This window comes from Nicotiana tabacum, chromosome 20 (assembly GCF_000715075.1).
Source record: "Nicotiana tabacum cultivar K326 chromosome 20, ASM71507v2, whole genome shotgun sequence".
Classification (NCBI taxonomy): Eukaryota; Viridiplantae; Streptophyta; class Magnoliopsida; order Solanales; family Solanaceae; genus Nicotiana; species Nicotiana tabacum.
In genome coordinates, this window is record NC_134099.1 from 89,320,785 (window position 1) to 89,344,600 (window position 23,816).

General features: G+C 35.0%; 2 protein-coding genes across 2 annotated transcripts; one reads left to right on the forward strand and one right to left on the reverse strand.

The window, feature by feature from the left end:
• The first annotated feature begins 3,883 nt into the window (after window positions 1-3,883).
• LOC107781978 (ATP-dependent 6-phosphofructokinase 6) lies at window positions 3,884-15,899 on the forward strand. The gene is made up of 13 exons (XM_016602792.2): window positions 3,884-4,136; window positions 6,060-6,106; window positions 6,226-6,265; window positions 6,977-7,039; window positions 7,170-7,307; window positions 8,631-8,789; window positions 9,254-9,307; window positions 9,846-9,914; window positions 10,164-10,293; window positions 11,105-11,373; window positions 12,097-12,145; window positions 12,218-12,372; window positions 15,465-15,899. Exons 1-13 carry the CDS (start codon window positions 4,035-4,037, stop codon window positions 15,645-15,647), a joined length of 1,458 nt encoding a protein of 485 aa, XP_016458278.1. The 5' UTR covers window positions 3,884-4,034; the 3' UTR covers window positions 15,648-15,899.
• An 828-nt stretch (window positions 15,900-16,727) lies between these two features.
• Window positions 16,728-19,764, reverse strand: LOC107781980 (serine/threonine-protein kinase Aurora-2). The gene is made up of 9 exons (XM_016602794.2): window positions 19,607-19,764; window positions 18,982-19,098; window positions 18,414-18,560; window positions 18,233-18,328; window positions 17,952-18,047; window positions 17,762-17,858; window positions 17,479-17,596; window positions 17,104-17,176; window positions 16,728-17,010 (listed from the first exon to the last, which is right to left on the reverse strand). The coding sequence occupies exons 1-9, from the start codon at window positions 19,643-19,645 to the stop codon at window positions 16,909-16,911; spliced, it is 885 nt and encodes a 294-aa protein (XP_016458280.2). The 5' UTR covers window positions 19,646-19,764; the 3' UTR covers window positions 16,728-16,908.
• Window positions 19,765-23,816: the final 4,052 nt, after the last annotated feature.

The window sequence follows — 23,816 nt, forward strand, 5'->3', positions numbered from 1 at the left end:
GTGTTGATTTCGAGCTTCTTCTATTTGGGAATTTAGAGTTCTTTTCGACATAGTCAAATCAACTTCATCAATCCAGAGCAATTCCACGTGTCATCCACGCCACAACTTTATCTTTCGCGATGAAGAAGAACATTTCTTTTAATATGTTTCAATGTAATTTCAACGTATTACGCTGTATTTCATTGTATTCATTGTCTTTTTTTCATTGTAATTCAATGTATCTCGCTGTATTCCATTTTAATATATTGTATTATCTGTCTTTTTTTCCATTGTATTTCAATGTATCCCATTGTATTCTATGTATTTCATCATATTCACTATCTCGCTATATGCCATGAATGTATTCATAAGTTTTTTTATTAATATAATTTATGTATTCAGATGTATTATATAATTTCTCTGAAGATTGCTATATTTTTGAGGTATTTTTCGGTTGAGAATCTTTTTTATAACTGAAAATACAAAATTTGTGTATTATAATTGAGTTTGTTGAGTTATATTAGGAGTCTATTATGTTAATTGATTCATTTTCCGTTTCAAAAACAGTGTAATCCCCTATTTCACATCGTGGATACAGTCGAATACAATAATCTGTCCAGCTGTAATCCCATGTTTCACTCTATGAATACAGTCGAATACACTCGAATACAACAACTGATTAGCTGGACTTTCCTGATTCACACCTATTTTTACTACTGTATTCATGAATATAATAGCTTAAATACATCAAATACAATTTATAACCACATAAAAAGTATCTATAATCCGTAATATGACAAATAATATTTATAAATGACTAATTACTGCTAAAAGATAATGTTTTATGAAAATTTCACATACAAAAACATGAAGTGATATGTTAAATGCCAGCCGACCACTCTCGAAGCCGTCTGTTTTCATGCCTTCCCAACACAATCGGCCCAGTCTTCAGGTTTTGCACTTTCCTTTTTGAAAGTCTGCACTCACTTTTTATTTATTACGTGGTGAAGGGGAATCCCCAAATCACGTGCTGTACTGTCATCCTACTTTTATTAATACTAGTTTTAGCGCACGTGCATTGTACGTATTTGTCGCGTCAATAATAAAAAATTATTAATAAAATATATTTTTCATCATATAAATATTAATATCGTGTTTTAGTTGAATTAAAATATTTTCAATTAAAAGAATTGAACTAAATATTAAATAATGTGTCTGCACAAGTTGCTTCATATTTACACAAAATTATAATTTTAGCAATAACAAAAAAAGGAGTTAGAGCTTATACTATTTAAAGAATAATATTTTACTTTTTAATTTTAATTTTTTTATAAGTTATTAGCAGTGACAGAGCCACCTTATAGGAAGAGGTGTCAAATGACACTTCTTCACAGGAAAAATACAGTGTGTAGGTTGGTAAAAAAAAAATTATATGTATATATACTCTGTATTGACTCCCTTTAATTTCCTGGTATGTTTACTTTTATTATTTTGATACCCCTTAACGAAAATTTTAGCCCCGCCACTGATTATTAATTCTTCGTTGTTATCTTCTTGGATACATTTTTCGCTTTCTATCTTTTCAACTTCCATTTTTAATGCACCAACTTTTACAATTTCATGTAACTCCTATACAATTAAACATCTTCTAACATGATGTCCTCCATTTATTGTATTAAGTTTGAACAGAAAGATAAAAATTTACCCACACTCAAGACTATTTATAATAAACAAATTTGTTGTTAAAATAAGCATGTTAGATTAAAGTTAGAATCATATATATCTTTCTTTTTGAGAGATTAATAATTTTTTATTATCACAACTAACCAAATATCATGTAGCGTCAAAGAATGCAATATTATTTCATGTTTATTATCTCTGATGATATCAAACACCTCATATATATTAGAATATTTCTAGAAAGTCATACGTAAATAAATTATTATCGCCTTTACGGATATATCATAATGAACTTTTTAAATCTTGAATAATTTAAAACTCTTAAATATTAGGACTTAACACGTAGTTAAATTGAATTGATTTGTTTTTTTGCTAAGTTAATGTAAAAAGTCACTATTTGTTTTCATCACTAAAAGAATAATTATTTACCTTTTCAGATTTTTATATCAGCTTATCCCAATTATAAATTTTAAGTGTAATTATGAAGGAAAATAAAAATATTTTTCTTTATATTATCAAACTTTCAATAATTAAAAAATAAAGGAAAAACAAAAATTAGTAAAGTAATAAGAATATGAGCGACATGTGGAGAAAACAATAGTTAACTCTCAAGTGAGAAAAGCCCCAAGACTAAGGGTGTGTTTGGTATAACAAAAAATATTTATCGTGGAAAATGTTTTTCAAGAAAATGTTTTTTTGGAAAACAAATAGTAATCTTATTCATTTTCCGGTGTTTGGTATGCAAATTAAGGAAAATGACTTTTCAAGAGTATTCATAAATAATTTAGATATAATAAACATGAAGCCATAAACTTTCAAACCAACAATCTTCCGGACCTACAAATTTCATAAACTTTCGAACCGCTAAACTTTCAAAATCGCGGATTTTCAAACTCGTAAACTTTATAATCTCTGAACCCGTAAAATTCCAAACACATAAACCTCCGAACTCATAATTTTGGAACTTGTAAAATTTTGAGCCTTTAAACCGATAAATAATAAAATTAAAACTGAAAAATATAATTAAAATATTTTTTTCGGGAGGGGGGGGGGGCAGGGTGGTGGGGGCGGAGCTGGGGGGCAGTAAAACGAAAAAAAAACATAAATTTAAATTACAAAAAAAAGGTAATTTTTTTTTGTGCGGGGGAGGGGTGGTGAGGGAGTTGGGGTGGGTGATGTAGAAAAATGAAAAAGCAGAAATTTGAAATTGAAAAAAAATTATTTTTTTTTGCGAGGGATGGAGGGGTAGTAGGGCGGGTGGTACCGGAAAAACTGAAATTTGAAAAAAAAAAACTTTTTTTTGGAGAGGGGTGGAGTGGGTTGGTGAGGATGGGGAAGGTTGAAAAGGAGTTTTGGAAAATGTTTCCCTTCTCTTGATAAGGAAAACATTTTTCTCCAATCGAAGGAAAATGGATTGATAAGGAAAATATTTTTCAAAATATTTAAGCCAACCAAACATGAAAAAATTGGAAAATATTTTTCGGAAAATATTTTTCTTCGTCCCAAACACACCCTAAGTTTCTGCAGAGCAGTGTTTTGTTCTTTGATGTTTGCTTGTGGCTCTGGAATCCCCCGTGTTTGCTCTCGTCTTTGTACTTCTTCTTTTTACCCTTGTTTATTTTTTTGATTGTCCTGTTTCCAAAAAAATAAATAGTTGAACTCTACAAAAAATATGGCAAACAACTTGCTACAAGAAGTTGCCGGCGCTTGAAAGAGAAAAAGACCAAAAATTTCGTTCTTTTAATTCAAGTTGGATCAATTAAGGAAATTAAGAATTTTTATAAGGTAAAATTTTAATTGATTTCAAAATCTAAATATTAGGAGAGTAGTTTAAACTACTATTTTGTCTAATATAAAATTTATTTTTAAAGAGTATTAAAGACGAACGACATTTCGCTAAGGGCCTCCGTACTTTTAATATAATATAGATATAGATATAGATAATATATACTCTCTATTGACTCGGTAAGGAGTTTTGAAAAAAAAGAGAATATTTTTAAAATTTGTGGTCTTAAAAGCTTAAGAGATAAAAAGTTTATGGGGCCATGACATTTGTGTAGCTATAAAAGCTTCTCTTTAAGGGTAAATGAGTAAAATGAAAGAGTTTAGAGTTGAATTATTTTCAAATTTAAAAATGTGTTATTTATTTTAGAATAGACTAATAAAAGAAATTACCTTATTTAATAGTATATATTCAAATGAGGGAGTAATATATATACACTCACTGTCCCATTTTTGGCACTATACTATATTCCAGTTTCTTCTTACATGAACCCAAAAACCAATCTCCTTTTTCTTAGGTTGACTTGAATCTAACATATTAACTTATTACTCTCTTTTCAGAATACTCGGATTTATTTTGTATATTTCGGAAGATGGGTACAGAGAGTAATTACCAGATGAAGGTGGTGAAAGGGGATTATGGTTATGTGCTTGAAGATGTTCCTCACTTGACTGATTACATCCCTGATCTTCCTGTAATTCCTTTCACTTTTCTCTATCTAATAATAATTTTCGATATGCATGTATTTAGATGTATATTTGAATCTCTATTCGTTTGATTTTCTCATTTCATAATGTCAATTGGTTGTTTTTGTTAATTATGGCACCGTTATGCTGTTTCTCCCACCTGATCGATCCACCCTCTCCAATTTTTTAGTTTATTTTTTATAATGGTGGTGTTGGGTCAGCTTGTATCGGGATGTGTGGTAAGTGCACTTCACGAGTTAGATGTTGAACAGAGTATGGTATATAAGCGGAGAAGGGTAGAGTGAAGGGACATTACTTTTAGCATAGCTGGATCCAAGATTTGAGCTTTATGTGTTCGTGATTCTGGGACAGCAACCCAAGTGCTAGTAACTCTGTTCCAAATTTTATATTTTTACATATTTAGTGGATTTTTTTATATGATGATGACATGAGTTGAGCTTAAATGGAGAAACATGGTCAGTGAGGATGCATATAGCCGATCCCAACTTGTTTGGGACTGAGGCTTAATTGTTGTTGTTGTTGTTGTTGTTGTTGTTGTTGTTATTGTATATATTTAGTGGATTTCTTGACACATAATATACAGGATCTGAGCCAAAGCTACTATGTTACGCTCTGCCTCCGCTCCTTACTTTTTGAAGGAAGCAACGAATTTCTCAGTTACAACTGTAAAGAAATGGAAGCTAAAGCATGACTAGCTTGATCCGACCACCCTCTCCGACAGTTTTTTTCAAAGGAATAAAAGGAAAAATTGTATACTCTGTCATTTTCTTTCCCTTTTGAATAATAGTTAGGAATATGTTCTATTTTGTGGTAAACTTAATGCTGTGCACTAATATTGACGATTCAGTTTTGAAATTTATTGACAACTTTTAAACGTCATGGACTTGTATACAGAATTTATGGTTCCATAAAGTACGCATGTTCTCCCACAGTTGGCAGAACATGAGTAGTTTCTGGATTTTACTATATAAAGTTCTCTGTGGGAAATGATAATGGGGCTATTGACGAAGTATGTTAGAACCTAGGAGATAAAATCAGAAGCCCTTTTATGAAAAGAGAAGGGGAATTTTCTGCTCTATTGTTATGTGACAAGATTGGTATAAAAAGAAACAGGCTTATGAAAATTAATATATTTGTTCTGTTCTCTGAAAGTTTTAGGTGGTCCGCTAGAGGAAGAAGTTCATAACTTTCTTGATGAGGGCACACACTACAGTCTGACTTGTTGGTGGATGAATAGTTGATTGAACTGGCATTTATGTAAAAAGATGTTTTCGGGGCATCCACAGTTTGGTGCTTAGCTCGGCTGGTAGATGCTATCTAAATTTTTAATTTTGTGTCGACAAACAAGAGACTTCAAGTTAACAGACATTAGGGTTTGTTTTATTGTAGTCAGTTGTTGGTGGACAATTGTTAGATGTGTGAACTTGCACTCATTTACAGAACGTTTTCGAGATGTCTGCAAATTTGTTGTGGAGAAAAGTGCTTAGACCAGGTTTTGTTGGAATGCCAAGTATTTGGTTCACTTCAAAGGGAATTATCTTTTATTCTATCTGTTCTTCCTTCGGTCCATAAACTAATCCTAAGACAAAAAACCATATCCTTGTCATCTCTCTCCTTTGTTTTCTTTCCTATTGTCAATTCAATCGCATGGTTGGAGAAACTCATGCAGTCTGTATTTTGCTTTTGGAAAGAATTGCTCCATTTCATTATCTTTTTAAGCAGTCTTGGATGCTGGCATGTAGCCTTACTGACTTACTATTCTTAGTTACTGTTGGACATAAACGGTTCAATTTTGGCTCTTATAAATAGTACCTATTTTATTACAATAAAATTACCTATTTTATACTGCCGACATTCTGTTGTACTGGATGCTGATATTTACTAATTGACCTTCTTTTACATGATTCCAGACTTATGACAACCCATTGCGGTCCAATCCTGCATATTCAGTTGTGAAGTGAGTTCAATCAACAAAAATTTCTTTTGTCATGCTTCAAGCTACTCGGCAGTTAGTCTACAGTTCATTATTCGTGCATTCCATCCATAACAACTTATGAACTTTCATTGTGGTTTCAGGCAGTACTTTGTTGACATGGATGATACTGTCCCCCAAAAGGTGGGTCCTGCTTCTTTTTCCATGGGTCTAAAATTCTCTGCAAAGAAGCTCTTTTACACCCATCTTCATTTCAATGTCCAATTGAAATGCTAAGACAAATTACATTTAGCTACATAGAATCTTGAGAAAGCTGGTCTTAGGATTCTAAATTTTGCTATCCTGAGAGTGCAAATGATTCAAAGAAGGTACTTAGGAATATCTTGAAAGCTAGAGTAGAAGACCATTTCACATCGTTCTTGGTTTTGGAAAACGGAAGATCCCATATTTTTTTGAATTTCACCTGTCTAGCTGTTTTGTCTGACATATGAAAACTTTGTTATTCCATCCTTGCCAAAAGTGACATCTCAGGAAACAGAGTTTAAGTTTTGAAATGGAATGCTTAAATGATGAACAAAATCGAAGTATATGTCAAAATTTTGAGAATTGACTCCATGGTATAGCTGAAATAGCTGAAAGGTATAGAAAAACAATATGCTGATCTGACTCTTCAGAATGGTTACTGGTTGCTTTGCACTCCTTTTCAATTCCTTAGTCTTTTCAGTTGTTTCCGAGATGATATGTCAGCGAAGAAATCTTAATAAGGCGTTATTATGTTTTCTTTCATGAAATGTGCTAGCTTGTCTTTCCATTTAGGTGCCAGAGAAACCTGTATTAGAGAGAGTACTTCTGATTCCTCCTCTCCCTTGAAGTAATGTTCAAATCTCTGTCCAGGTTGTCGTTCACAAGGACAGTCCAAGAGGGGTGCATTTCCGCCGGGCTGGTCCCCGTCAGAAGGTATGTACATTCCTCTAGAGGGGAGGCAGGATGCAATTCTCCTTCTCTCTCTCACTCTCTCTTTTCCATGAATCAGTAAAAGTATGAACACAAATTTTTTCACTGAGAAGCATGCTTCATTGTTGCTCAGGTGTACTTCAGTTCGGATGATGTTCGTGCTTGTATTGTAACTTGTGGTGGTTTGTGCCCAGGGCTAAACACTGTGATCAGAGAAATTGTACATAGCCTTGATTATATGTATGGGGTCAGCAAAGTCTTTGGAATAGATGTGAGTTGGTTGAACTTCAACTTTTATGCTTGATTAGACATTTGCCTCGTGCAGAAGTGATTGATGCATGCACAGTTAGTTGATTGCAAGGGGAGGGGATCCAGTTGCATCTATTTGTACTTGACTAATTTTCCATATCATCAGTTGCTTCTTCATACAGAAATACTTCAGCTGACAAAAGGAAAAAAAGAAGGGGGGGGGGGGTTGTGTTAATCTTATTGATTTTAACTAATGCTAAAAGAAACTAAAGGAATATTTTAGTTGTTATGTTTGACATTTACGAGTGTTTAAATAATGGACGTTGGGTTTAACTCAACCTGAAAAGCTAGTTCAAGTGGTGCGAATTGGCCAAGGCTATATAAGGAGACAAAAGTTATATATATAAAATAACCGATGAGGGATTCTAACACTCCACCTGACATGGCAGGGGCTAGACATGTGGAGCATGGATTATAACATGGGAGACCCAACATCTCCAACATTAGTAATGGCTTTGACTTTGATACAATGTTAAAGGAAACTACAACCGGCACTTTTAACTGATGTGACATTCTAACCACGAGTAAGAAAGTTCCTCTAGGGTACGTATGCTCTAACCAATAAGTCAATGGCCTCCTTTCTCATTAGAACTTTTAAGAATCTCTTTAACCCAGCATGTTGTCATAGCAACACTTGTCATTCATCAGCGTTTAAGATGCTAACGATGTAAAACTTTCAAGTTAAAAAAAAAAGGGCAGCCCGGTGCACTAAACTCCCGCTATGCGCAGGGTCCGGGGAAGGGCCGGACCACAAGGTTTTATTGTATGCAGCCTTATCCTGCATTTCTGCAAGTGGTTGTTTCCATGCAGTCTAATGTACAACTTTCAAATAAATTATAAAAAAGTTTACGGAATAATGTTGCTTCTAGTTTCTTGTATTGCCATATAAAATTTTCATTTCGATTCGGGCTGTGGGCCAACATAAACTGATGATGTAAAACACAGAGGTTTCCATGACTTGGGATATCTTTGAAACCAGTGTCCGAAAGTGAGAGTAAGCCAGATATGTAAATTGAGGTGTTTCTGTTGGATTGCTTCTTATCATTTACTGTGGCATCTGGTAAAAGGTCACCAATTCGCTATGTGTGGGAAGTGAAGATATTAAAGCAGATCCCTATTGCTATGTCTTGACTTTTTTGGCTATTAAAATATTAACATTTTGACAATTGGAGATTGAGATTGCACCATATGTGTTTACTTCTGTAATTCTGTTTTCCCAGCTTCCCATTGGCAAAGATTTGTGTGGGACTTCATTGGCAACTGATACTGTACTTCTTTTTCAAAGGGAGGTTACAGGGGTTTCTATTCAAAGAATATCATCACTTTGACACCAAAGACTGTTAATGACATTCATAAACGTGGTGGTACAATTCTTGGAACATCACGAGGAGGCCATGATACCACGAAGATTGTTGACAGCATACAGGATCGTGGAATTAATCAGGTACCTCTAGTGCGAAATTGTCCATAAGCAGGTCTTGTTAGTATTACTGTTACTTTTTTGGGATATGTTGTACAGAAACAGGTGTGGTAAACGGGTAGATACATTTTCTGCTTTCATCCCTTGTTGTTCAGCTATGATATTCCAACCTTCTGCAATAGCTGCTTATTAATGAACAAAGAAGCATACTGGTAATGAAAATCTTCTTTAGGGGCGAAGAAAGTTTAGCTTCTGTGAGCATGAATGTCCTATTCAAGCAAAAGACCTTATGTGTGTGTGGGGGGTGGGGTGGGGGGGTGGGGGAGAGTTAGTTTTGTCACAAGCTATCTTTAGGGATGAAACTATTTTATCACCACAAGTCAGCATCCTCTGAGGCAAACCTTGTATCTCATTCAAAATGTCTTCCAGTGATGTTTTTTTCACTCAATAAATTTAGACTACCTATGACTTGTTTTTTACTGGTCCAGGTTTATATAATCGGTGGTGATGGAACTCAGAAAGGAGCAGCTGTAATATATGAGGTATGTTAGTTCCTGGGAATAAGAGGGCAAAAGGTGTTCATGGTGCTGAGCTTTTTCACTCTTTGCTAAAAGTTGTGAAAACCAATCCTTTTATTAGGCTGTTGAGGTGATTTTGAATCACTTAACAATCTCTTTAATCAAGTTGTCCTTTACCGTGTATATTAGATGTCGACATCTTGATCCCTTTTTATCATACATCGGTTAAGCTCTTAAACGCTACATATGTCAATATAATTCTATTAAGTTTGGATAACTTGGGTGGCCTTTGCATATCAGCCTAATAGTTTCCAGGAGATTGCTTTCCTCTTGAAATTTTCATATGGCTTCTGTATGGTTTTCGAAAAATTGGATCTCAAGGTGCTTGTTTATTGCCAATAGTAGTGAAGCAACCATTTGTATATGCTTCACTTTATACATCGTAGCATCTGATTTTGACTCATGATATGGTCCTTGTTTTGGGTGTTCTCAATACTTTGTTTGATGAAATAGTACTTATCCTCTCGGAAGCTTATTAGAGAATCCTACTACCATTTTGCAGGAAATTAGGAGGCGTGGTCTCAAAGTAGTTGTTGCTGGGATCCCCAAGACAATTGATAATGATATTCCTGTAATTTTCATCTCTTCATATACCCATTGATTTTTTTCTTTTATTTCATATAATAAACAGTTTAATTATCTCAGGAAGTACAGTTTTATGTTCTTGCAAATGGGGAACATAAATGTATTCCACAGCACATTACTTGATGTGATGTCTTTAAAAGCCTCATTTTGAGAGTTTTAACTCGAATCTGATTGAGGCTATTTCAAGTTAATAGAGATCTTCATTAAAATAAATAAAACTTGTTTCTGTTTTCAGGTCATTGACAAGTCATTTGGTTTTGATACTGCTGTAGAGGAGGCTCAACGTGCCATAAATGCAGCTCATGTTGAAGCTGAAAGTGCTGAGAATGGTATTGGTGTGGTGAAGCTAATGGGGCGCTATAGTGGTATTGTGCACCTTGAAATTTTATTACATAATGCCTATAGCCTAGTTATGACTTATGACAGGGTAAGGCTGCGTACAATAGACCCTTGTGGTCCGGCCCTTCCCCGGACCCCACGCATAGCGGGAGCTTAGTGCACCGGACTGCCTTTTTTTTTTTTTTGACAAAGGTAACAGTTATGTATTATAAAAAAAGAAACCAGCACAACCTTTGTGCTGGTAACCATTTACAGATTCACAAGAAGCCAGAACCTATCCTTGTTCTTCTTACAAGGATTTTGATGTCTAAAATCGATTCTTCATCATTCACATAATTTTCCTTGCACCAAAAGTGAAACAACAGAATACAATTCATCTTTAACTTCTGAATAGGACTGCTTCTGTCTTCAAAACACCTGGCATTCCTTTCCTTCCAAACTATCCACCATGAAGAGCATGAAGAACTTGGACTGTTTCTTTCCAAATTCTCATGAAGAGCATTTTTTGTTCATCTCTACTGGCATAACATCTCTTACACAGTGTCGGTTAATCTTGCTCTTAAAAGTAAATAGCTCTTCTCGTTTTGGTTGTTGCAGAAGCTGGTCATTAGATGGATTGAAGCATTAATAGGTAAAAAATAATAAAGTGAGTCTGTCTAACCTCTAGGATAATCATTTTCATGTGGAGCATAACTTATAATTTGTAGCGATCTCAGAGACAATGCCCTGTTAAGTTACTTATCATAAAATTAATACTCCCTGAAAAGTTGTTTTCTCAATGCTTATCTTTTTAAACTTTTCCAGGCATAGTTCAAATTTCTGGATTTTTTGTTGCAGGATTCATCGCAATGTATGCCACTTTGGCGAGCAGAGATGTTGATTGCTGTTTAATTCCAGAGTCGCCCTTTTATCTTGAAGGAGATGGTGGATTATATGAATACATCGAGAAACGGCTCAAAGAAAATGGGCACATGGTTATTGTGATAGCCGAAGGAGCAGGACAAGAACTTCTTGCAGCAGAAAATTCGCTTGCCAAAAATGAACAAGATGCTTCAGGGAACAAGCTTCTCCAAGATGTTGGTTTGTGGATTTCCCAGAAAATCAGGGTAATGGTTGTAAAACTCATGAATTCCCTTTTGAAGTTCTTATTAAACCAAGAAATATCTGCCTGTCCGTCTGTCTGTAGGTGTGTTTGTCTCCACTTGGGCATGCAGATTTGTCTTGACAGTAGTGCTATGCTCATTGTCTAAATGTCAAATTAATTCCAACCAATAAAGGATTATAACGTTCTACTTCTACCCTGTTTCTAGAAAGATGGGAAGTATTCATCTAAGGATTTAAATAAGGAGGAAGAACTTGTACCACATAATTACTCCTACCTTATGGTAACCACATTATCGCTAGTAGGCATATGCCTCTAATGAAGACAATGCCATTTAAGTTAAAAGAAAATAGCCAATGCATTAATCTAATTTATTTGTTACTAGGTTTTTATTCTTGAATGTTTTATAGTTATCTACTCATCTATCAAAACTGAGTTGTGTGTTGGTGTAAAGTGGCTGGCACTATATCATTTTTGTTGAACATTCTGCTTTATGGTTAAGCTAATGCCTAATTGCACTATGGAAATTTTCTAGCTTCGTGGTGCAAAGCACCCTGATGAGCAATGTGCATAAGTCTTACATTAATGTCACTTTTAAAACATTGCCGTTATCCAAAATTGTGGAAAATGGTAGAGCCCATGGAAAAGTCACGGTTGAGTTGAATTAAAGAGGAATCTATGTTGTCTTGTTTTCTGTTATACTCACCACTTTGTTCTCTTGTTGTAGGATCATTTTGCTAAAAAGCCCAAGATGGCCATTACTCTTAAATATATAGGTATGAAATTCCAACCATCTTAATTAGTTGATTTGTTGCGAAATATATCGAGCTAATTAAAGCTTTTTCCAGATCCCACTTACATGATTCGTGCTGTTCCAAGTAATGCCTCTGACAATGTATATTGCACGCTTCTTGCTCAAAGTTGTGTTCATGGAGCAATGGCAGGGTACACAGGTTACACCTCAGGGCTTGTCAACGGTCGCCAGACTTATATTCCATTCAATGTAAGTTTGTTGGTTTTTTAAAAGATGGGGCAACAAGAATATTAAAAAACATTGATTGAAAATGTCTCTACTTTTGTATAAACATAGAGGGCTTTAAATAGTCAACTTGAGAACATAATCTGTAGAAAAATCTGCATAAGGATTTAAAAAACCTAAATATCTCAACAAACCTAAAAATTTTATAGAAATTTACATTCAAAAAAGTAGATTTATCCTAAAACTAACTTATTATGCTAAAAAAATGCAACGGTAACTGAAGCAAATCATCAACACTCCTCCTTTGCTTCAGTTGCTCTAAAACAATTGCTCCTCCTCAATTACTGCTTCTGCTGTTTGTGCTTGAGGATTGTGTTGAGCGTCTTTGAACTTACACACTTTTATAACATGGCATGTTTGTTTGCAAATACCACATATTGCATCATGTCTCCACCAACAAAAAATTTTCTAGGTGTGTTTTCTTTTTGCAGTATTTGCAAAGAGGATAATTGACCTTTTTTTTTGGTTTTGTGCATCGCCTTTCTCCCCCCTCCCCCCTCTTTCCTCCTCTTCTTCTCCCCTATTCTTCCTTTCCACCTTTTCTTGAGCCGATGGTCTTTCGGAAACAGCCTCTCTACCTCTCTAGATAGGGGTAACGTCTGCGTGCTCACTACCCTCCCCAGACTTCACCCGTGGGATTATACTGGGTATGTTGTTGTTATTGTTGTTGTTGTTGTTTTTGGTTTTGTGCATAAAAAGCACCTTCAATAACCATTTCTTGTCTAAATGCTTTTCTTTGTTCTTGTGCTTGAAGAGCACTTATTAATTCTGCAACAGATATGGTAGAGAGTTCTTTAGACTCATTTAGAGAGGAAATGTTGGACTCGAATCTCTCTGGAACCGTCACAAAGAACTTTTTCAACTATTTTGTCATCTTTGAAATCCTCGCCAAGCAATGTGATTCTATTAAAATAGAAGAAATCCTATCAAAATACCTAGTGATAGTCTCATCTTCTTGCATCCTAAGAGATTCAAAATCCATTTTCAAATTTAAAATCTGCATTTGTCTGACTCGATCACTTGGTACTCTTTTTTAAGCTTTCCCAAGCTTCTTTTGCTGTCTCACATTCAATGATTTTAGAAAAAATTAAATCTGCAACTGAATTTTGAATCACAGTTTTGGCTTTATATATTTTGGCTTTCTCTTCTAAATGATTTTTAATTTGGGCAAGAGTAGGATTTGCAGGGAGTGGTTGTAATGGTTTGTCTTTCGTTACAACTTCCCATAGATCATAGGCTTGAAGATACGATTTCATTTTCACTGACCAAATCTGATAGTTTTCACCAGTGAAAGTTCGTGGGGCATTCAAAGAGAGACTGCTGCTTGCCATGTTTGAAAATGGGTTTTAACAATTGATATTGGTTAAAAATGATTTGAAAATGGTTCTTTGGAAGAACTCACAGATCCCGTAAGACCAATGAAGCTCTTGATGCCACTGTTGGTTTTTAAAAGATGGGGCAGCAAGAATATTGATTGAAAATGTCTCTACTTTTTTATTAAACATAGAAGGCTTTAAATAGCCAACTTGAGAATATAATCTGCAGAAAAATCTGCATTAGAAGAATTTAAAAAACTCAAAATATCTCAACAAACCTAAAAAATCTAACAGAAATTTAAATTCAAAAAAGTAGATTTATGCTAAAAAATATAACAGTAACCGAAGCAAAATCATCAACAAAGCTGTTTTGTGTTCACTTGTTTAGCTTTCTTCTGGAATCTTGGCTGTCTTTTTGGCGGACGTGATCTTGAGAATTTCCATGCGTACCTCTTGGAGTCCTATTTTTGGGGTCTCGCTGCTAGTGATAACAACTACTTTGCCAAACTCCCAGCGCTCTCTAAGGGAATGTGTAAGGCGAGGCTTGAAGTGTTAAGGGTGAATGACATGCGGATCTCAGCTATTATTATTATTTCGTCAGCTTTAATTTTTTAAACTGCTTAACGATGGAAAAAAGTATAAAAAATTACTGAAAACCATGAAAACTGAAATTTTAGGTTACTCCCATAATGTTTTATTTTTAAAATTTTAGGGTAAACGACATAAGATTTCCATGTTTCCTTAACATGCACATAAGATGTTGGTTACTAATAAACACCTTAAGGTTACCCTTTCAAACATCCTCTTTTTGCATTTGAAAAAAAAAACCAGGCAGAAGGCACGTGAGAATTGGCAAAAGCGAAAAATCTCCCAGGTTTTTCATCCCATTTGACTGCCTCGATATAGTTAGGCATCAGCTCTTCTCTAGGGACATGTGAAGGCACTATGAGTGCCTTTAAGAACATTCTGCTGGCATTTTATGCTCAGTTTCATAGGTGCTTTTCTTTATCAGCTTCTGGGTCAATAGCTGAAATTCTCATTTTAGGTCAAGGATGCAACAACAACAGCAACAACAACGACCCAGTGTAGTCCCACACTGCTTTTCTTAAATTCTTTCTATTTTCTACTTTAAGATCAGTTCTCCGCCCATATGCACATTTGGACTCATTGTTTAGTTTTCCCAAGTTTTCCTAATTCCAGGAGAGACTGTTCCAGAGGCTTTCAACATGTTAAACCAGTTACTGGAAAATTTTGTTCTATGTTGGAGAAAAGATGTATTTCTATGATGTTAATAAAAGCATCCCACTTCCTTATCAATTTTTCTTTTCCTTTTCAAAAATAAAAGCATCCCACAAGTATATTAGTGTTATTGAATAACTTAGTCTCTACATGTCTGTAGTGGGGAGTTGATGCTTGTCCTTTCCTCAAAAGGATGGTCAGGAGTGGTTTGTTCTGTTTTCGAGATTAAGGGAAATAATGCATCTTTGTTTTTCTAGTATCACTTAGCATAACCGATATGAACACCACTATTACAATTCCAAGCGTACTGTATTTAGCACCTCCGTTCGTCACCTACTCTACTTTGATTTGGTTCATGAAATGGGGAACTTAAAGTAATTCTGTCAAACTATATCAGGTTCCAAAAAGGGCATTTGATTTGCCATGAAGGTTTAGAGCCGTTGAATTCTTATTTCCATGGATGCACCATCTTATATATTTAACCAACATTTTTGTGTGCAGCGTATAACCGAGAAGCAAAATATGGTGGTTATAACTGACAGGATGTGGGCACGTCTTCTTTCGTCAACCAATCAGCCAAGCTTCTTGTGCCCGAAAGATGTTGAAGAGGTTAAAAATGAGGAGCAGCCGCAAACTCAGTTGTTGGATGGGGATAACAATGTACATGAGAACTCAGGTCACTAAGACACCAGGACGGCACGAAATAACGCACTTTACATGCCACTAAAGTAACTCTTGTTTTCATCATTTGCTTGTGCAGTGGTCTCTTGCTAACTTTGAAGCTTTGGGTCTGCCTCAGCTGTGGGCAGTAACATGAATTGCTAATTCATCTAGAGTGCTAATTCTTGAATTGAAATTAGACTTTTTTGAATACTTTGTAATAAAATTTAAATAGTGAGATGAATGTTGGTATGCACATAAATGATAAACTGTGTCTGGATCTCTCTTGAAATCTATAATGAGACGTTGACAGAAATAAGCAATAGATGTGTTATGAGATGTGTTTTCCGCTCTCATTAATAAAGATCATTTGGCTAATTAGAAGTGCCAAGTCCAAAGAGAGCGTGATCTGAATAAGAGATGCACGTATTTCTTTAATTGCCAGCTTTTTATTAAAAATGAACCTTCAATATTATTATTTAATATTTTAACTTATTTTTTATTTATATTTGTTATATGGTGATGACATGAGTTGAGCTTGAACAAAGAAACATGGTCAATGAGGGTTCATGTAGTAGATCTTGTCGATTTGGGATTTATGTGTAGTTAGTACTCTTGATATTTTCGTTGATAAAAACAAACTAGGGGTCGTTTGGTATGGCTTATGCTTGGATAAGTTATGCTGGGATTAGTTATATTGGTATTATTTTTTATTAACTGTTTGGTATGTTGTATTAAAAATGATAATTGCATAATTTCTAAGAAGCAAGTATAAGTTATCCCGGCACTAGTTACTCGACCTCCTACAAGGTATAAGTTATTTCGGTACTAATTTTAATCCCGGGATTATGTTTGTTAACCAAACAAAGTATTAAGGTGGTATTAAAATTTTATATCAGCACTATATCTACTTGTACCTCATACCAAACGACCCGTAAGAGTACTAATATTTGTAGGATGGTGACTCAGTTAATTGCTTTTTACTAATCACGTTAGGGGAACTGAAAAGAAATATCCAAATGGCCAGAAAAGAATGACAGATACACATAAATATAGAAAAGAATGTAAAAAACAAAAAAAAAAACTTTTGGCTACATAACAAGCTCGTAAAATAACTCTTCTCATTTTTGCCGGAAAGAAAAAGTAGTAGTTCTCATTTTCAGGTAACATCCGTACAACTTGATTATTTTACATGGCAATGTTTTATCCTACCTGATAAAAAGCTTCTTAAAAAATATAAAGAATCATAGTATGCTCCAAGATTGGAACTTGTGAGAGGATGTATTCAACCCCTATAAACACCAGAAGGATCTGCATTCTGCACAATCCAAGGATGCTCGAGTAACTTCTTCAGGGCCAGACGTTGGGAAGAATCCTTGACTAGCATCTGCTATTCCATAATATTGATTTTAAGAATTAGTCAAGCTGAAACATAAGTGTAGCTAATTCGAAAAAGCAGTTGGATAATTTTGAAAATAACCTGACTAATAAGATCCTTTGCAGATGATGAGACTACCGGTCTGGAAGGAAATTTTAGATCCACTTGCACAATCCTGCGCACATCATCACAAACCAGGATGTTCAATAAACAGCAACAATGTTTTCTTTTGGTACTGCTTGTTTTGCTATAGCCAAATCCAAAAACCAATATGACCATCTCTTTTTCTTTTTTCTTTTTTTTTGACAATGGTAACAAATTTATTCATCAGCACAACGATTATGTTGGCAATAGCTATTTTCCTTGTGAACTTTACAAGGCTTCTAAAAATATGACATTTTATCTCTTTTGCTTTTCAGTTTTACATTTCTCATAAAAAGCAACTCTTAATGGTTTCCACTTGTTGAGAAGATTTACCTTCTATATGTATCTGAGTGTTCCTTTGCTTCAAATGGAGGCACCCCATATAGAAATTCATAGCAAAGGATGCCAAGGCTCCAAATGTCCACATTTGCATCATGCTCCACACTTTCCACTGCAATGTACAACCATCACTAAATTTAATTAAATTAGGCTTTGCTTTAGTAAATAATCATGCAGGCCATGTGAAGGTTAGCAGTTAGCAGAAAGCAACTTGGAGAAAAAAATATTTGTGTCCGGCAATGCAAACATGAAGTTACATTTGGTATAACGAGCATACCCATCTCAGGTGGCAAATAGTCTAGAGTGCCACACATAGTTCGTCTACGATCAAAGGTGTGTACTGACCAACCAAAGTCTGCAATTTTAAGTTCACCCTAAAAGTAGAAACCATGAGAAATTGAAGTTAATAAAAGTTCAGTCATATTTTACAGCAAAAGCAAGAATAAAATGAAATGCTTAATAAATACCTGTGCACCAACCAAAAGGTTCTCTGGCTTAATATCTCTATGTATTACATGCTTCCCGTGACAGTATATGAGGGCTCGTGCCAGTGATGCAACATACTATTCCATGGCCGCAAGAAAACAAATTTAAACTTTTGATCAATTTAATAACAAATTGATCCATATATTGAAGAGCACGTTGAAATCATATAACATATTAAGGATCCATATAATTCTAGTTGCTCTCCCAACTAACACGAATTCTCTTAATCTCCTAATTGAAAAAAGAAAAGATAAGAACTCACAGTTGCAGCACGCCTTTCACTAAAGTATTTGCATTTCTGCAGCTCCTTGTAGAGTTCACCCTTGGCAGCATATTCCAAAATCAAATAAACTCGTTTCTGCAATAATAATGCAATAATCAGTCTCTTACTTCTTTTCAGTCCACAAATTGAACAAGTAAAGCATTAGATTGTAGAATTCTACCTGATCATAAAAGTAACCATAAAGTCTCAGGATATTTGGATGTCGAAGGTGGCTTTGTATTTCAACCTCACGACGAAGCTGGTGCTCCACGTGGGACTGTTTCAGCTGGCTCTTGAATAGCACCTTTAATGCAACAATATGATTGCTCTGTTTTCAAGAAACAACCAAGCTTAATATCCACAATATCACTTGTAGCGCGAATCTTAAATTTCGATAAAGAAGAGAGACAGAACAAAGGTAGAATGTGAGGATTCCAAAACGATTGATCAACGGGCAAAAGACTTTTTAAATCCAAGTAGTTTCACATACACAGTAGCAATTTTAGCTAATATCAAAATAAGTAGTACTTATAAATTATTTCTTTTTTTCATCTGTACCCCAATAAACTTTGATTTCCCAGAAGAATGAATATGAGGATCATATGCTCGACAAATTCACATTAAACAACGTTACAGAATATGAAACATATGTCGAATTACCAATTAGAAAATCGTAATTAGTTGAGTAACTGAAACTAATAATTATCCAGTAATCTAGAACATAGGAACTGGAACTCTGATGCACTAACCCTTTTCTCTCTAGCTAAATATACATGACCAAATTTTCCTCTTCCAAGAGGTTTTCCAATGTCAAAATCATTGACAGTCCATCTCTTGTTATCCACCACTGCGCCCTCAGAAGAACCCTGCATAAGTTGATAATTGTAATCAACCCAGTCTACAAAAGGAAAAATTTACAGAAAAAAGCATATATTTCTATAGAATAAAGTTAAAGCAGAAAAATTCTTATAATTCCATAACCATGAATAAGAGAGCTAAAGAAAGTCAACGAGTCCATTTTGTTCTATAGCTTTCAAAATTTTCCCGTGGGAAATCCCGGATCCACAGACCTAATTCTTAGATCTCAGTTAACTGAAAATTCACCCCAAAATTGCCAATTTATACTAAATTTTGTTCCAAATACCTATCATGAAATCAGAAAAAATAATTGTCTACCTCCTAATACGAAAAGAAAAAGAAAAAAAAAAACTTTATTACTCCAAAAGGGATTCCACAAATTCGCTCATCGCAACATGGAAATCGAACATAAGAGAATGCTGATAAGTCAATTTGGGTAAAATTCCGTGAGCTCTAATGGATACAAAATTAACAGGAAATAAAAGTTAACTTAATAATTTGGTGAGAAATTGTTACCTTGTGTTGCTGCGGCTGAGTCTCCGCTGCAATCGCCATGTCCCCTCTGTTGCCTGTATATGCCCCAAGGAGAAAGAGAAAAGGAGAGAGGGAATGGCTTACGGTGTAGCAATTGTGGAGTCGTTAAAAATGTCAATTTTTGAATAGAAAGATATCTCTCTCCTGGCTTCGTTTGTAACGGTCATATTTGTGCGACATAACATGTGAGCCAATTACGACGACAGAATGTATATTTTTAGCTGTTTTAATAATAATAGTCGATAAAATATATATTATCTTTTACGAAAATTAGATTAAAACTGAAAAAGAAAAAAACAAAAGGTTGCAATTTAAAGCACCATTAGTTTGAGTATTGTTTTCTATTAAAGTTTGTAGTAATAGTGTTTGGACATAAACTTGAATAATTTTTTTTTGCAAAAGTTGATAATTAATGAGAAAATAACAAAAATAGTTCTATTTATCATTGGTAGCAGGTTCAAAGTAGTCCCTTAAGTATCATGCAAACAATTTTATCCTTTAAGTTTGTCAAAAGTAAGTGCTTTCTGTCTCCATTAAATATTTATCAAACTCTAATTGTTAAATTAAGAAAATATTTAATGGAAGCTCACATTTTGGAAGTGCAGTTATTGCAATTGTAATTTTTTTTTTTTTATTTTGGTCTATTTTTATGTCTCATGTAACTTTTTTTGTTGTGATTTTTGGAATTTTGACGGAACTTTCTAGTGTTTTTATCAATGGCTTCTTGGCCACTTAAATTTGCACCGGATTTTAAAGCCGATACATGAACTTTTGATTTTTTCATTTAACACCCCAACTCGATAAAAATACTTATAATAAATCGCTCTCTTAGAGCGTGTATCTCAATTGCCTGATATGAATACCACGTCAGATACTAAGACCATTTATTGTTTGACATTTGTAATATCTGGCCCCATCCCTTTTAAAACCAATTTACCTTATTTTTAATTTTTGTTCTCTTCCCTTTTTTCTTCACCATAACTCCTCCAAAACCTTCCCTTGTCCAACCACTATGACAATAGTAAAAATTCAAATATGATCGATTCACATCATAGTACATATCTTAATCAAACCTCAATCAAGAAATTAGTTCAAAGAAGCTATCAGATCTTCTAAAAAAATATCAAAATCATTCCGACAAGGTTTTCATCGGAAAAAAATGGCATCTCGGCGACGCTCGTCAAAATCAAAATTAACATACCTACTTGAGCACCTATTACTTCCCACCCCTAAAAGTTTCTAGTAATTTCGTAGTCTCAACTGGCCAAAGAAGATCACCGGAAACACTGTCACCACCATATCTGTCGTCAACTGAGAAAATGAGATAGACCAACCAACGTCAAAATAATTAGTTTGTCGAGAAATGAAGACTGGCCAAGAGATTGTTCAAAGTCGCAATGAAGAGAAAGGAGGTGGGGGTGGGGGGATCGGGAAGAAATTGTGAGGAGAAAGAAACTGGGGGAGGGGGGAGGGTAAGGAAGAAGATAAGAAAGGGGGTTACGGGAGGGATTTAGGATTTAGTTTTTTTTTTAATTTATTTGTTTGTCTTTTATTTACTTTTTCTTTTTCTTATTCAGATTTAATATTTTTAAGTTTAGTAATTCGAGTGACGCTCTTTTTCTGCATGATTAACACGCACTTTGACCACGTCTGATGTGCTACTGTCACATAAGCATAGTCAAAGGTCAGAGGTGTTCACTTATAAATAATCGATTGAGTTGAGGTGTTAAAGAGAAAATTAAAAGTTCATATACCGGCTTTAAAATCCGGTGCAAGTTTAGGTGGCCGAGAAGCCATTTCGCCAATTTTTTTTCCCCATAGTTTAAGTTAAACTTAACAATTAGAGTTTGATAAATATCTTATGGAGATCAAAAATACTCATTTTCGATAAACGTATAGGGCTAAAACTACCCAAATAATACTTAAGGGACAACTTTAAATCTACTAGCAAAGATGGTGGACTATTTTTATTATTTTCTCATAATTTGTGAGTAAAGTTTAAGATTTGAAAATCTTCACTTAAATCACATTCTAAGCTATTGTTTTACTAGAAGCTCAAGTAGGGTCAACCTTGTGTAAAAATAGTATTTTAAAACTTTCATAACATTTGCAACTTCTAATTTGTGGATGCTATAGTGGTCAATTTTTGGATTGAATCAAGCCCAACTAGCCAAAAGTTAGGAGGAAATATGACGTGAACATAACTTCAAGGACAAAAGTTAAAAATGTTTCCCATGAGGCAAGCGAGGTACAATACTTGTTAAATTCAAAGTTCTATTCATAAAGCAAGCAGGGACAAAATTTAACTTTAAGTGCTATTTATGCACTTCACCCACTTTGATGCCTAAACCTAGCGTAGGAGATATTGTATAGCGAAACAGTCATGACGAACCATTGGCCGCACACCAATGCACTAGGATTTTAATGAGTCCAGATCAACCCCTCGATGTTCACAGTCACCTTGGAGAATCGCAAGTCCTAACTCCTCAAGATTCTCAACCACATCCATAAACTTAGAGATTCACCAAGTCACGACTGTCCATTATATTTAATGGCATTGCCAAGCCTGAATCAAAACTAACGATTCAAACATTACTAGAATCCTTACTTTCTCTTCTCCTCTCTTTAACACACTTAGCTATTTTAAAATACATCACTAGTAACCATCAAGCTTAGTGACTCACCATATGAATAAGATCATTTATTGGTTTCTTTTATTTTATGTTTGTCAATTCTTGTGCTATAGTCTGTTTATCAAAAACTAGTCTTATTTTTAATGTCGTCAATACCTATTCTATTAACAGTGCAATTTAGCATCGTAGTTTGGTGCTCACAATGGAACTTCCATAGCTAATTATCATGACCACCCCTTTCTCCCCTACCCCACATCATCGTGTCATATAGGTGCCACTTGTCATATATTTTTGTCATACGAAAAGCTTACGTAGGAAAGAGGCTAGCACTTGTGGGAATGTTCTAGAGAAATATAGATGTCTCCCTAAGAAGACCCTAGAACCCTATGGGTTTGCTAGGAAAGTCCTTGAAAGATTCTAACTATGTAGAGAATTCTAGAAAAAGGACTTAATTGTAAATAATAAGTGACTTGTGTAATAATTACTATTTACTCACTAGCCCCTAGAAGACTAATATATAAAGAGGATATTTATTTGTAACGAGCCAAGCTAAACAACCAAATTCTCTACAATAAAAAGCTTTATTTGGCAAAGTTCTCTTGTCTTATCTAACATTCCCTTAGCAATATTGAGTGTAGTATTTTAGACTGACTTGGCATAGCAAGATCGTGACAGAGTTGTGAAAGATCGTGAGCAAGTTGTCAAGTGCCGCACGTGCGCTTAGTTCAACACTAAGGACGTGACAACGTGTTAATAGAGAAAAGGTTGCAACCAAGTGAATGGTAAACGATGAAGAAATTAACGTTGCCAACATCATCCAGGATGCTGCTGGTAAGAAGGGCCGTAACAAAAAGAGGAATGTCACCAACAAGTGCCAGGAGGTGCAACCCGAGGTTGTGCCAAATGAAGGGCTTACATCCCAAGAACCATCTTTCACTGAGGCGAGCAAAAATGAAGTGAAGGTCTTGCTCAAGGACGTCTCGCTCAGTAAAAAATGGGTTATGAAAGTGAACATGGGGATAGACGACGTGGGGAATTTTGGACAACACTTAGGAAGGTAGAAGACACCCTTAGCGTTCTTGACGGGAACACTTTTGAGGAGATTGAGAGTATCTAAAATGACTTGGAAAGACGTACACAGACTGACATGGAGCTAAGGCAAACCATCACTTCCTTGTAGTGCAGGATCATGGAGGCATTGAGTACTATCGATTCTAAGAAGGCAAAGATAGAGTCACTTGAGGAGCAGGTCGATATTGGCGTGCTATCAATGTTATGAAGGCAAAGATAGAGTCACTCGAGGAACAGGTTGATACTAGCGTGATTGAGGGAGCCAACAATATTGTTGTGATGAGGGAGACTAAGATCGAGACTCCCAAGCCACCAATGTTCAAAGGTGTTCGTAACGCACAAGAAGTGGAGAACTTCCTTTGGCACTTGGAGAACTATTTCAAGCACGACAAACTGAGGGATGATTAGGCTAAGATCAACACTGTTGTGTTGTACCTCTCAAAGATTGACGCATTGTGGTGGTGTCGAAAGTGTGTCGACATGGAGAA